The following is a 13,250-nucleotide window of genomic DNA, read 5'->3' on the forward strand; positions in this document are numbered from 1 at the left end:
ACTAACTAGTGTTTGCACCTGTGGCTTCAGCAGCGTGGCCAAATCATCACTCCAGTATGTTGAAGGGTGATGTTTTCCACATAAACACTTTAGTCATGAGGAATGCACCGAACGTGGTGAGTTGTTTGTTTGGAAAAATGTGTGATTTAGAATTGGCATCTGAGTGAAAGGCACAGAGCACACGCTTTTAGTTTTTGGAGGATCGGTTTCTAGGGCTTTGGATAGGTGTAAGGTTTTTATCATTATGTCTCAGGTCCAGGTTTTAGTGTGTAAACAATTCAGACAGAAATATAGAAAAACTAAAGAAAAAATACAGTACTTTGACCATACTTTGTCCATTAAATATAATCTATCGTAGGGTTGGATTTTGAACATACTGTCATGGCACCAACCAAATCTCTTTCAGAGTGAAGGTGTCAGGTACTGTTATCCAAACATTTATTTACATGCATAAATTGTGATAGCTGACATGAAATTTATGTCCGTAACATTTCATCGCACTTTTTCCACTCCTAACTAGAAGATACCAGTATGATGTGTGTGTACATGCTAGCAGCCACTTAGCTCAGCATAAACAGCAGAAACAGGACGTTTACAAACTCCCACCAACAGTACCAATAAATCTCACTAAATTATGTGTTCTGGCTTTTCTCATTCACTGTTCCCATTCGTACCTCTGAAAAAACATCCAACATTTTGAATACAAACCAGGAAATCATAATAATCATTCATTTTATTTAGTGGCGCCTTTCATGACTCTCAAGATCACCTTACAAAGCAAAAATACATTCAAACAAGTGCATACAGTCATATGTTCATATAGACACAAGCAATAAGAATAAACATAAACAATCAAAGACAGTAGGCGAGGTGGAACAGGTGGGTTTGGAGCCTGGATTTAAAAAGTGCCACTGTTTCTGTGTTGGGGGGGGGGGGGGATTCCAGAGTCAGGGGGCAGAGTGACGGAAAGCTCTGCCTCCCATGTAGTGAGGCAAACAGAGAGGACAACGAGGATGACGGTTGAAGATGATCTGAGGGTGGGGAGTGGGTCAGAGAGGTACGGGGGGCCAATTTGTGGATGGTCTTGTATGTTAAAAGAAGGATCTTGTCTTGGATGGGGTGAGTAATGGGGAGCCAGTGTAGCTGTTGTAAGACAGGGGAGATGTGACAGAATGATGAGGGCGGCAGAGTTCTGAACCAGCTGAGGTTTGTAGAGTGACTTCTGAGGGAGACCAAACAGACAGTTGTCAAGCCCAGAAGTGACTAGACTATCGACCAAAATAGCAGTAGTGTGTGGGGTGAGGGAGGCGCAGGGACCATTGATACTGTGAAGGTGAAAGCAGGTAACATCACGAGCCAGGAAAGGGATGTTGAAAGATTTGCATTTTTTTTTCTGGTGTTTTTAGACAGATATTTTTATCCGTTTTGAGTAATTATTTAAATTTCAACCTTTCAACCAAAACATCTTAAAAGATGTAATTTTCCAGTCAGAATAAGAAAGACGTACAGCATTTAGTCTGAGCTTCTTGCTGCCAGGGATTTGCAAAAGGTGCACTGGTCTCGTGTGTTGGGTCATGTCTTGTGTCGATTTTTGTAGGGTTACGCATGAAAAATTGTCCATACATAGGATTTCACACATAGGATAGCATACAACTTCTTCATCAGATTCTGTGGACAAGTTAAATGACAAGTTGCATTTTGTTCATTTGCCCCTGAAAAATTGTGAAAGTGCGGTTTTATGCCTGGCTAGCTGTCTCTAGTCTTTGGGCTAAGCTAAGGTAAACAGGTGTAGCGGTGTCACTACATAGTCATAATCATCAAATGTGTTTCAATTCCTAACGTGATAACTCTGTGTGTGTGTGTGTGTGTGTGTGTGTGTGTGTTTGTGTGTACACTGCTGATTAGAGGAAACGGAAAGCCATTGAAGAAAGAGGCATAAATCTCTCCTGGAAGAATTAGCTGATCAGAATATAGACGTGCAACTGTTTCTCTTGCTCTCATCTGTCCATAGCTACATTGATTTGTATCGGTAACTGATATGGAGACCTGTGTTGTAAGATCAATCTGAGGGGTTGTGTCTGTCCTCCATTAGAGTGTGAAACAGTCAGTCATGCGTCTCTGCGTGCAAGTCTCTCTCTCTCTCTTTCTCTCTTGCTCCACTATTGCTTTGAGGAGGGAGTGAAAGTCTGGCCATAGCTGAGGGAGTATGACATGGATATAAAACTGCTGCGTACTACACAAGTTCAAGTTATGAATCATAAGGTGGCCACGCCTTTGAGATGTGCTTCTTTTTGACTGGTGACACCCCAGAATAGTCAGTGCTCCTGCTTCCACTTTCCTGCCCAGACATAGAATAACAAATTTGATTTTACTTTGATTTCAGCAACACCAGTCAGCGTCTGTACTTCAGCCATAAAAGAACACGAACCGAAGGACAAAAGAAGTACAATCTCATATTACTGAGGTGAAACATAAAACAGCAGTACCATATTAACATTTACAGTTTATAGTTTACACTAGTTTTAATAGTTTCAAGTACAGACACACTTTGACTTTCACACACTTGATAAATTCTGTGCCAGTAAGAAGTCGATCGCATTTACGGGCTGCTCTTTTTCCACTCTAAAAATGTCATTTATTTTCAACACAACTATTTGGCAACCTGAAGAACCACTACCCCCAAGCATATCCTGCTTTATCATCTATTTTATTCTAAATGGGGCCATAATTTACAAAATAATCATCATGCTGTTTTGAAGAAGACTTGTTACTATTGATTGAGACAATTCAGTTGTATAAATATGAGAAAATGACCAGAACCTCCGAACACCACATTGTTATGTAGAGACATATCTTAAAACAAAGCTTACAGAAAATCAATCACAAAAAACAATACTGTTTAAAAGTTTAGAAAAGTTGATTTTGTCATTTTTACTAAACAGTGTCTTTAAATTACACTTTGATGTGTCACATCCTGTGCCACAGTCAAATCATCTCCTCAGAGGTTTCCCCAGATTTAGACTGTAACAAATCAAGCGAGGAGGGTCACCTACTAAAGGTCATCTCCATCCATCCATTTTCTACTGCTTATCCTGTTAATGGGGGGGGGGGGGGGATGGAGCCTATCCCAGCAGCCTTCGGGTGAGGTTCACCCTTGACAGTTCGCCAGTCCATCACAGGGCCAACACATAGAGACAGACAACCATTCACACTCACAGTCACACCTACGGTCAATTTAGAGTATCAATCAGCCTCGTCCCCTCTTGATGTCTTTGGACTGTGGGAGGAAGCTGGAGTACCAGAGAGAACCCACACAGGAACAGGGAGAACATGCAGACTCACACAGAAAGATCCTGTGCTTGAGCTGGGGCTCAAACCCGTACAGTGCTAACCACTGCACAACTATACACTCTTTTTGCAACCACAGCTGTCACCCCCTGCTGGTGGGTTGAAAGAATGCAGGCGTAAGGCACGTCTGCATTGGCCTCACTTATTAGACTGTGACTCTTTGTCTATTCAAGCTGTAACTATGATCAAATCTCCCTCGGTTTTTTTTTTGTTTTTGTTTTTTTATGATTTCATTGATATCAAAGAGAGAATATAAAAAAAAACCCTGCTTACCATTTCTTCCAGCAAGATGAAAATATGAATGCAACCCATAGTTAAAGTCATGGCATACATAGGTGGTGATAAATCGTGTTATTCTTTCATGTAGCTTTTACATCGACTGTGATTTTATTTCCACGTATTTATGATCTAGTTTGAACTTTCTATTATACACTGTTTGATTTTAATATTTTCTTACTGTATTTTGTAAGGTGAACTTCAGTGCTTTGAAATAAAATTCATGATTATTATTTGTAAAGCCAGTCAAAAAAATCCCCCAAAAAACAAACATTTTTTTCACTCGACATTAGAAATTATTGTGTTTGTCAAACTAAAGCCGTAACTTTAAAGTACAGGTGAACGCATTAAAAGTACGTCTGAAATTGTGTCAGGAATCAGTTACTCAGGGATGTGTTTGCTTCACTCAACCCCTAATCCACATAGGTTTTTAAACCAGAAGTTGAGCAGTGAAGAACAAGGGGGGGGGGGGGGTGTTCATGGAACTAACGGCGAAAACATTACATTTCTAGACAGAGAAACAAACTGAACTCCAATTAAGTGACCTAATTGAGCTGTAACCATATCCCGACTGCAAATGTGCTTGTAAGCTCTTTTATGCTTTCATGAACATCACTCAAACCCGTGTCTAAGGGCTGGTCCTGCCCTCTGCTCTTCCCCATCAATGAGCCCAAATTTACTGCTTCAATCTTGGAACTCGACAGCCTGTATGTCCTGGTATATATGAGCGGATATGTCGCCACTGAAGGCCTACAGCTCTCATTCATATCGACTCTACTCGCATGGCAACCCATAGTGTGTCCATTTGCATGGATAGCTGCAGATTTATCTGTGCTATAGGCCACAGTGCAGACTTGTGTATGGACATGTATGGAGATTTACTCCTGTTTTAACCCTAGGGTTAGTCATCAGTATTGATTGGAACAAACTTAGCCCGATTTTAATCCCTGCTTGGTCCGAGACTATCGATCAGGGCGCTGAGCTTTCAAGTGGGTTTAATGACCTACCTGCCCCTCCTCCCAGCCCTCAATCCCCTGTCTCTGGTGCCCTCCTTTCCTACTTGAAACGGAAAGAGATGTTTGTTATTACATCCAAAAGCAGAAGTGACAGAAGGTGTTCAGCCTTACCAACCCCGCCTCCATCCAACGCCAACCCATTACCGTAGGATGTGACAGAAAGCTGCCGGTGAAATATGACTGCACTCATGCTTCTCCCGTCTACAGTTTTTGTAGGACATTATAAAGCTGGGGATGAGATGAATCTGAGCACCTCGACAGCAATGTCACGGTAAAAATACCTGCTGGTGATTCATGACCACTCACCTAGAGGTAGGAGCGCCCCTTTATGTCTTTATGGGTTCTCTGAAGACAGTTATATGGGACAACATGGGACATCTTATAGGAGCTCGGTGCCGTGGGACTAGGGGAGTGAATTTATTGTTGCACAGAATGGTTGCCACTCTGATTGGTCCCACACAAGAGGGACAGAAATGGACAACATGGGCCTTTACTTGTGTGTGTGTGTGTGTGTGTGTGTGTGTGTGTGTGTGTGTGTGTGTGTGTGTGTGTGTGTGTACTTGAACTCATTACACAGTGAGGACCAGAACATGTTTTTAAACCAACAGCATGATGACATTTTTGGAAAAGGTGAGGAAATTTTTAAATGGCCCTCACAAGTGATTCACGGGGCAGTTTGACGTTGAAGACTTAGTCTTAGGTTGAGGTTTAGGGTCATGCAGTTATCTGTGGTGGTTAAGACTAGGGTAAGGGGCTAGAGAATGTATTATGTCACTGAAGGACCTCACGAAGATGTATCTGTACTTGTTTAACTTCTTTATGTAACTTCTTTATGAGGACCAATTTGACTTTTAAACCTGCTTAGTGAGGACATTTTGGATAAGAGAGAGAAGAGAGAGAGGGAGAACATTTTTGTTGTTTCTCGCCTTTGTGTCACCTTTAAATGGCAGTTTGGGAGTTAAGACTTGATTTTTGGGTTAATATTAGGGTTAGTTTTAGGTTCAGGTTAGGCTAAGGGTTGGGTTTAATCTGTAGCAGGGGGCTATGGGGCATTATATCACTGAATGTCCTCAGTAAGATAGCTGTGCAAATGTGTGTGTGTGTGAGTGTGTGTGTGTGTATGTATGTGTGTGTATGCGCATGGTTGGGTGGGTGGATGTGTACGTGTGAGCGTGTCAGGGATGTGCTCGGTGTTTCTCCTCCATTTGTCCTCCCAGAGGCAGATCAAGCGAATGGGAAATAAATTGGAGAAAGAGAATAAATCAATGCTAAACTGAGCAACATTGAGACCTTCTAACCCTGTCACTGTCGTACACACACACTCACACAAATACACACACACACACACACACACATACACACTCACAATATGAAGCATGTCCAGGGAAAATGGTTATTCCACACAAACCATGTATACACAAACGAAAAAAGCTAGAAAAAAGATGGCAGCGAGGGACAAAACACATGTACAGTAGGTTTATGCACCATCAGACACACAAACACATACACACACACTACCTCTCTCTCTCTTCTACAGATTCTAACACACACATCTTATTGGAAGAAATCGATGAGTGCGAGGATACAGGCAGGATGTGTTTTCCGACTGCAGCACCAAAACATCCTGACATCTCTCTGCAGTTGTAACCGGCCGATTCTGCACTGTACAGTGTGGAGGCTTCACAGATGGAGCCAAACACCGTTGGTCGGGGGCAGAGAGAGTGTATAGATTGGGATTATGGGGGGGGGGGGGGGGGGCACCAGGGAACGGCTCTTCAGTGTGTTTTCTATTCAACCTAAGTCCTCTAAGACCTCCTCATCTCTTCTGAGAGCAGCAAGCTGAGATCTGATCTAATGCCGAGTGCCACATGTGAGTGTGTGAGTGTGAGGGAGAGACAGAGAGAGAGAGACAGAGAGACAGAGAGAGAGAGAGATGCAACACTTTGATGAGAGCCTACTGGGGTTGTGTGTGGATAATGAGCAACTACTGTGTGTGTGTGTGTGTGTGTGTGTGTGTGTGTGTGTGTGTGTGTGTGAGTACACGTTTAAGGGTAATGAAGGAGTCTATATATTTCTGTGTGTGTGAGTGTACGTGCCCCATGTCTGTGCACTCTCCCTCATCCCTGAAGGGTTGTTTGGAGTATTCGGTGCAGGTTGTGCTTCGGGGGGAGGTGAGTTCGCTGGGTTTGCATTCAGATGTAATTAGCACCGACAATGGCCTGGTTAAAGCTGGAATCCTCCAAGCCCCCTCTCTCTTTGATTGTGTGGGCCAGCTGTGGAGGAATGGCCATTATCTCCCTGTGTCCGACAGCATAAAGAAGCCCCCCTGCTCCAGTTACTCCTGCGTTTGAGTTCCCACAGGGGGAGGGACATGGGCCGGTCACACACTGCTCTGCAGAAAGTGAAAGCCCCAGAAATGTCTTCACCTCACTCTTAAACTAGCTTTCCACTTTTTGAAAAGTGTGGACAATTTAAGAGGTGTATATGGTGTGTGTTTGTGCGTGTGTTTATTTATTTTGCACCGTGTGTGTTCATTCCCATCTCATATAGAGAGTTCCTCCAGCGCACAGGGACACTTAGGCCCATTAGACTTGCAGAGAAATTGAATCTTTTCTGCATCGGGGCCATATAATTACTGTTAATTTAAGGCTCAGATTCTCCATCATTAACTCTCACTCTTGAATACAGAACAAGCGACAGGGAAACGGAGACAGTATGTATGTGTAACCACTCTGTTGACAACATAGCCAGCCCGTCGACTGAATTAACAGCGACCTCTCAGTCTTGTAAGAACAGGATTCGCATCGTTTATGCGTTATTAAGTCCTGTAATTGGGCAGCCAGTAGTTTGCATATTAGTCTATTAGGGTAATATGTTTTGCCTCTCTCAACACACGGCCTGCACGAGCCCCTGGTGACACATTTGGTAATTCTCAGAATGACTCTAATCATAAACCAGTGTTCTTTTGATCCCCATAATTCAGTGTGCATCAGTTTTCACACCCTCAGCTTGATTAGATTTGAAATATTTATTGATTAACCTATCACTTCCTACGTGCAATTTTATGATCTTCGATTTGCGTTGTGATGGGTGCGGCCATAACTTTAAATGTCCTAAATATTTATTTCATTTTGAATGCCCCGTGATGGAGTACAATGCCTCTGAGTCTGAAATTTTTTTTGTCCTTTGAGGTTGATTTAACCTCTTAATAGCTGAAACATTCTGTGTCCCACTTTGAGCCAATAAAATCACATTTCCCAAATACCAGTAGTTACCAAAGTAGGTCCAAGGACCCCCCAGGGGTCTGAGGAGGGGGGGGGGGGGTTTCATGGGGACTTTGGAAGAATGAGGATTAGTTTAATATCATTTTATGCATTTACAGATTGGACCAGCAGATAATAAACCATGTGCTTGATCAGGATTCAAAAACCAACCAACCATATTTATTTTCTCGCAGACAAGAGATGCTGAGTGTGTTTTTACCACCTTAGAGAACATTTCCAAAAGGTATTTACCGAGTCAAAATAACTGCATTTAACATATCATCAATCATAATAATAACAATAACAAAAGTCATTGTCAGTTATAGTCCTCCGTGTATAAATGAGATAAGATTATAGAATAATCTGGATTTTAATGTTGCAGCTAATTCCAGCCGGCCCACTACTGCTGGATGACATCATTACATCATATTTTTAGAGGGCAAGAATAAAACATCTTGCACAGTAGAAACCACACCTGACAAATTAAAGTTGCACCTTCCCATTTTATGCAAAAATTAATGGACGATAAATTAAAGATACATCTGTCCTTATCTATCTTGAAATTCTAGGCCTGCATATATATATATATATATATATATATATATATATATATATATATATATATATATATATATATATATTGGGGGGGGGTGGAGGTGAGGGGGGGGGCTTAGGTTAGTCAGGATGTGTGTGAGACCACACCTCGCGTGCCACTGTGGGTACATCCATCCCAAAGTTTAGCCAACAAGCAGGTGGTAGGGGCCACCGCGGTCCATTCTTGCGGCTCCTCTCTGTGGCCCCGTGCTGCCCTCTCCGCTCGCCCTCCATTATTTGTCCCGCCGGCCGAGCGCGCGACCCCAATGAGCCCTTTGGAACGGAACGAAAAGAAGAGAAATTGCAGCTGTGACGTGGGCGTTGTTGTTCCATTCAACCGCGTTCGCCATGGCAACGGAACAGGGGCCCTGGAAGCACGCAGCCCCTCTCCCTCTCTGGACCGCGTCCTGAGGGCAGAGAGGCAGCTGGAAGTCTCTCGCCAATGATCACTGCTTTACTGTTTCTGGGCGTAAAAAAAAGTCATAAATAAATGACTGAAAATGAAGCCAAGTAAAAGATAAAGAGGATTCGAAGCGCATTAGTGCGCTCACATCAATTAAAACGGTAATTATGTGTATTTCATGCAACTTTTACGCGCCGTTCTGACGCACAGCAACCGTAAATCTGACCCACTAACACAGATTGCGGTTAATAAAGAACTTTTCAGTTCCATTTCATGTGGATCTCATTGGGTCTCTTCTGTGTTTACACTCGGCAGCCTGATTCCCCTCCACTTTGTACTCGAGCATGCTGCAGGACCGCTAGTATTGTTGGGCAGAGTGATTGGGGGGTTCTGTACAATCTCCCGTGACCAATGAGCGGGGTGCTGTCAGGGGTAACCACATCTGTCAACCGTTCTCGGCCAATAAAGAGCGGAGCGAGGCGGACCACAGGTGCGCGCCTCTGCGTCCCCTTGGCACAGCGCCCTGGAGATGCTGGAGAGAGACGCCTAGCTGCCCCGTGGCGCAAAAGGAGTTACTGTCAAAGGCAGCCTCCTTTTAACTCCAGCTATCACTCTGGCTCCGATAGTTATGGCGACCGCAACGTCCAACCACTACAGCGTCCTCACCACCCCCAGCAGCGCGCCGCCGCCGCACTCGGAGTCCGGGAGTATGCAGCAGGCGGCAGCGTACAGGGACGCGCACACCCTCCTCCAGAACGACTACAGCACGTTACCGGGCGGTGGACATCCGCTCAGCCACGCGCATCAGTGGATAACGGCGCTGTCTCACGGTGACAGCGGGGCACCGTGGCCGTCGAGTCCCCTTGGAGAGCAGGACGTGAAACCCGTGCTGCACGACAGCGACCGAGAGGAGCTTCAGAACTCCAGCAACCTACAGCAGCAACAGCGACACCCTCACCTAGCGCACCAGCAGGCGCATCACGACGCCAGAGCATGGCGAACCAGCACAGCCACCACGCACATCCCCGGTATGGCGACGTCTGAGGGCCAGAGCCTGGTGTATTCCCAGTCCGGCTTCGGTCTGATGCCGGGGGGAGAGCAAGGGGGGATGCACCACCACCCCCTGCGGGATGACGACCACCACAGCCACAGCCCGCACCTTAGCGAGCACGGAGGTGGCCCTGGGGCCCACCAACAGTCTCTCTCGCACCATCACCAGCACGGGGGCCATCAGGACCAGTCAGACGAGGACACACCGACCTCAGATGAGTTGGAGCAGTTTGCTAAGCAGTTTAAACAGCGGCGCATCAAGCTGGGCTTCACCCAGGCGGACGTGGGTCTGGCTCTCGGGACGCTGTACGGAAACGTCTTTTCTCAGACCACCATTTGCAGGTTCGAGGCTCTTCAGCTCAGCTTCAAAAACATGTGTAAACTCAAGCCCTTGTTGAACAAGTGGCTGGAGGAGGCGGACTCCACCTCGGGGAGCCCCACCAGCCTGGACAAAATCGCGGCACAGGGGAGGAAAAGGAAAAAGAGGACCTCCATCGAGGTGGGCGTTAAAGGGGCTTTGGAGAGCCATTTTCTCAAATGTCCAAAACCTGGAGCGGCGGAGATCAACTCGTTAGCGGACAGCCTGCAGCTGGAGAAGGAGGTGGTGAGGGTTTGGTTTTGTAACAGGAGGCAGAAGGAGAAGAGGATGACGCCCGCTGGGGGACAGATACCAGGAGGGGAGGACATGTACGGGGACACCCCTCCTCACCACGGAGGACAAACTCCTGTGCAGTGACCTATTATGAGCCAGGAGGGATAAAGAAAAAAAACCCTCTTTCTTCGTTTGATTCTCTGTGCTGGACCGCTCGGAATCGAACCTTTAAATGTTGGACCCACGGACACACAAAGTGGGGATATACCTACAGTGGCACCCAAGCACTAAAAATACGCAGAGCTGTATGGAGAGGGTTCACGCTGCGGAACTGCCAAGCAAATTCGGGAGATGGCTGGTGTGTGTGTGTGTGTGTGTGTGTGTGTGTGTGTGTGTGTGTGTGTGCGTGTGCGTGTGTGCGTGCGTGTGCGTGTGTGTGCGTGCGCGCGTGCTAACCAAAAATCACTGATACGAAATGCTTTTCTTTCTACAAAGGTGCACATGTGTGTCATTCGTGTCATTAAAGAGAGGCAGAGTGGAGGTGACCGCAGGGGGGAAACAGAGCAAAGCTGCGGGCATCAAGTCGCAGTCAGTGTGGGTAAATAAACGCCATCTTTCCGTCATAACAAAAGCAACAGGGGTTCCTCGCAGAGGCTGAAACAGCAGCACCTGCGAACATTTCAAGCCAAAACGAACCATTATTATTATTATTATTATTATTATTATTATTATTATTATTATTGAGTCATGAAGTCATTTTCCAGTGAATTTTATCATTTATGAAAAATCAAAAACCATGATTTAAATATATTAGAATAAAATCATTCTGTAATAAGAATTTTAATTGTGATGATATCAATAATAATAATAATGATAATAATAATAATAATAATAATAATAATTCGTTACCATAGAGACTGGCTCACTTTAATGCTTTCCCTGCGCCTGTTTACAGTGTGTTTTTGCTGTTTGTTATTTCTGTACTTTTTCCAAAATGCTGTGATAAGAAAAACCGAGCCTGTCCGGCTGGAACACTCAAAGCTATCCAGCCCATTTTTTTGCCTTCCTTTCCTATGAAGAGATAAAAGAACAACAACAACTAGTGATGAATATCTATCCTGGTACCAGCTCTGGCCGCAGCGGCTACACTACTGTATGACTCATTCATTGACTGACGAGACGATCTGTGGGATGTATCTCCATTTGTATGGCTTCGTTTGTTTGTATACTTGTTTTTCTCTGTCCGTCTGTGCCAAAAACACAAACACAGACACGTGTTCTTGTGCCACTTAAATCCTGTGATAAATAACCAGACCTGTGAGGGGTGGGGTGGGGTGAGGGTGGGCAGAGTGGGGGTGGGGATCCACGAGTTGTTGGAGGTTAATTCTCTGGATAAATTCTCCAGAAGAAGAAGTAAAAAAAAAAAAAAAAAAAAAAAAAATCAAATCAGAAACTCAGATGCAGCTAGAAGATGTGTGGTTGTGAAAATTGTCTGGATAGAAAATAATGTTCTGAGAAATATCCAGGAGAGCCTTTCTGAATGTAAAGCTGGGGAAAAAAATGTTTAATTTCTTTCATGAGAAATCCAGGAGAACATTTCACATAATGTTTAATAAGACTAATAATTATGTGGCGTTTCTGCATTATTTAAAGCTGCATTTCGTGATCTAATTTATTGACGATGAAAACTCCTCAAATCATTCAGCTGAATTTGAGTTTCTGAGGGGAGAAAAATATACAAAACCAAAACAAAATAGTATTGACCTGAAATCTGTGATCAAACGAAGAGGAAAAGAAATCCACGATTGCACAATTTCTAAATGCTTTTTGTCATTAAATCGTATTTGTTTTCTATGATATTCTAGTCTTTGCATGTTTTTTAAGCTCCTGGAAACTCTAAGATCATTGGAATCTTTTTTTGTGGGGGTCTGTTTATGCATTATTATTATTATTTTTTAAATTATTTTTAATATTGTTATTATTTCTATTTGTTGTTTAAATCGTCCTCCAGCTGCAGTGTTAAATAACGTTCATATCCGGGACTATGCTCCGTCAATGAATGGCCTCAAATTTTAAATACGCTATATTTTAATCTAAGTAACAATTACAATAAAAACATTTTTTAAAAAAAAGTAAAATATCAATTCATGCATTTGCTGCACAGCAGAGGAGGAGCATTGAAGATAAACAGCAGGTGATGTCATCCACTGTAAATGTGATTTATAGGGGCTCCTGCCTTGATTTAGTGATAAAATAATCATGTATTTTCCTAAAAAGAAGGGGGAAATCACGTGATTAATTTCAGATATGTAGCTTCTGTCTGCATAGCAACAATGATTTTTTTTTTTTTTAAAGAGCTCGTAAAAATCTAGATTATCGTCAACAATTAGCAAAGAGGCCTGTGACGTGTTCATGTGGGATAGAGACGCGTGAGCTGCGGGTTCAGTAATTTGTAATTAATTCTGCTCAGTTGTGTTTTTGGTCTAATTTCACCTCCTGGAGACTGGAGACATCTTGAGAACGTCTTCTTTCTGTAGTTCTCATCTCGTGTCAAATATTTCACAGGCTGATCGTTGGCAGATCAGAAATATGCGGTTGTCGCCACCCAGCGGATGTTCGTGGGACAGCAGGCTCAGGTTGAATCGAGGGCATTACATCACTTCCATTAAATTAGGATTCTATATTATTTATTTTTAATGCGAGGCTCA

The 13,250-nt window shown here is 43.8% G+C and overlaps 1 protein-coding gene across 1 annotated transcript; it reads left to right on the forward strand.

Moving 5' to 3' along the window:
- The first annotated feature begins 9,442 nt into the window (after positions 1 to 9,442).
- Positions 9,443 to 11,859, forward strand: pou3f2a (POU class 3 homeobox 2a). The gene has a single exon (XM_086189086.1). It carries the CDS (start codon positions 9,529 to 9,531, stop codon positions 10,684 to 10,686), a length of 1,158 nt encoding a protein of 385 aa, XP_086045212.1. The 5' UTR covers positions 9,443 to 9,528; the 3' UTR covers positions 10,687 to 11,859.
- The last annotated feature ends 1,391 nt before the right edge of the window (positions 11,860 to 13,250 follow it).

Source organism: Aulostomus chinensis, chromosome 20 (genome assembly GCF_037954235.1).
Source record: "Aulostomus chinensis isolate RoL2024-O1b breed Wild chromosome 20, RoL_Achi_v1.0, whole genome shotgun sequence".
Taxonomy (NCBI): Eukaryota; Metazoa; Chordata; class Actinopteri; order Syngnathiformes; family Aulostomidae; genus Aulostomus; species Aulostomus chinensis.

Coding starts and splice junctions, on each gene's coding strand:
- pou3f2a (XM_086189086.1), top strand. CDS start 9,529: ATGGCGACCGCAACGTCCAACCACTACAGCGTCCTCACCACCCCCAGC.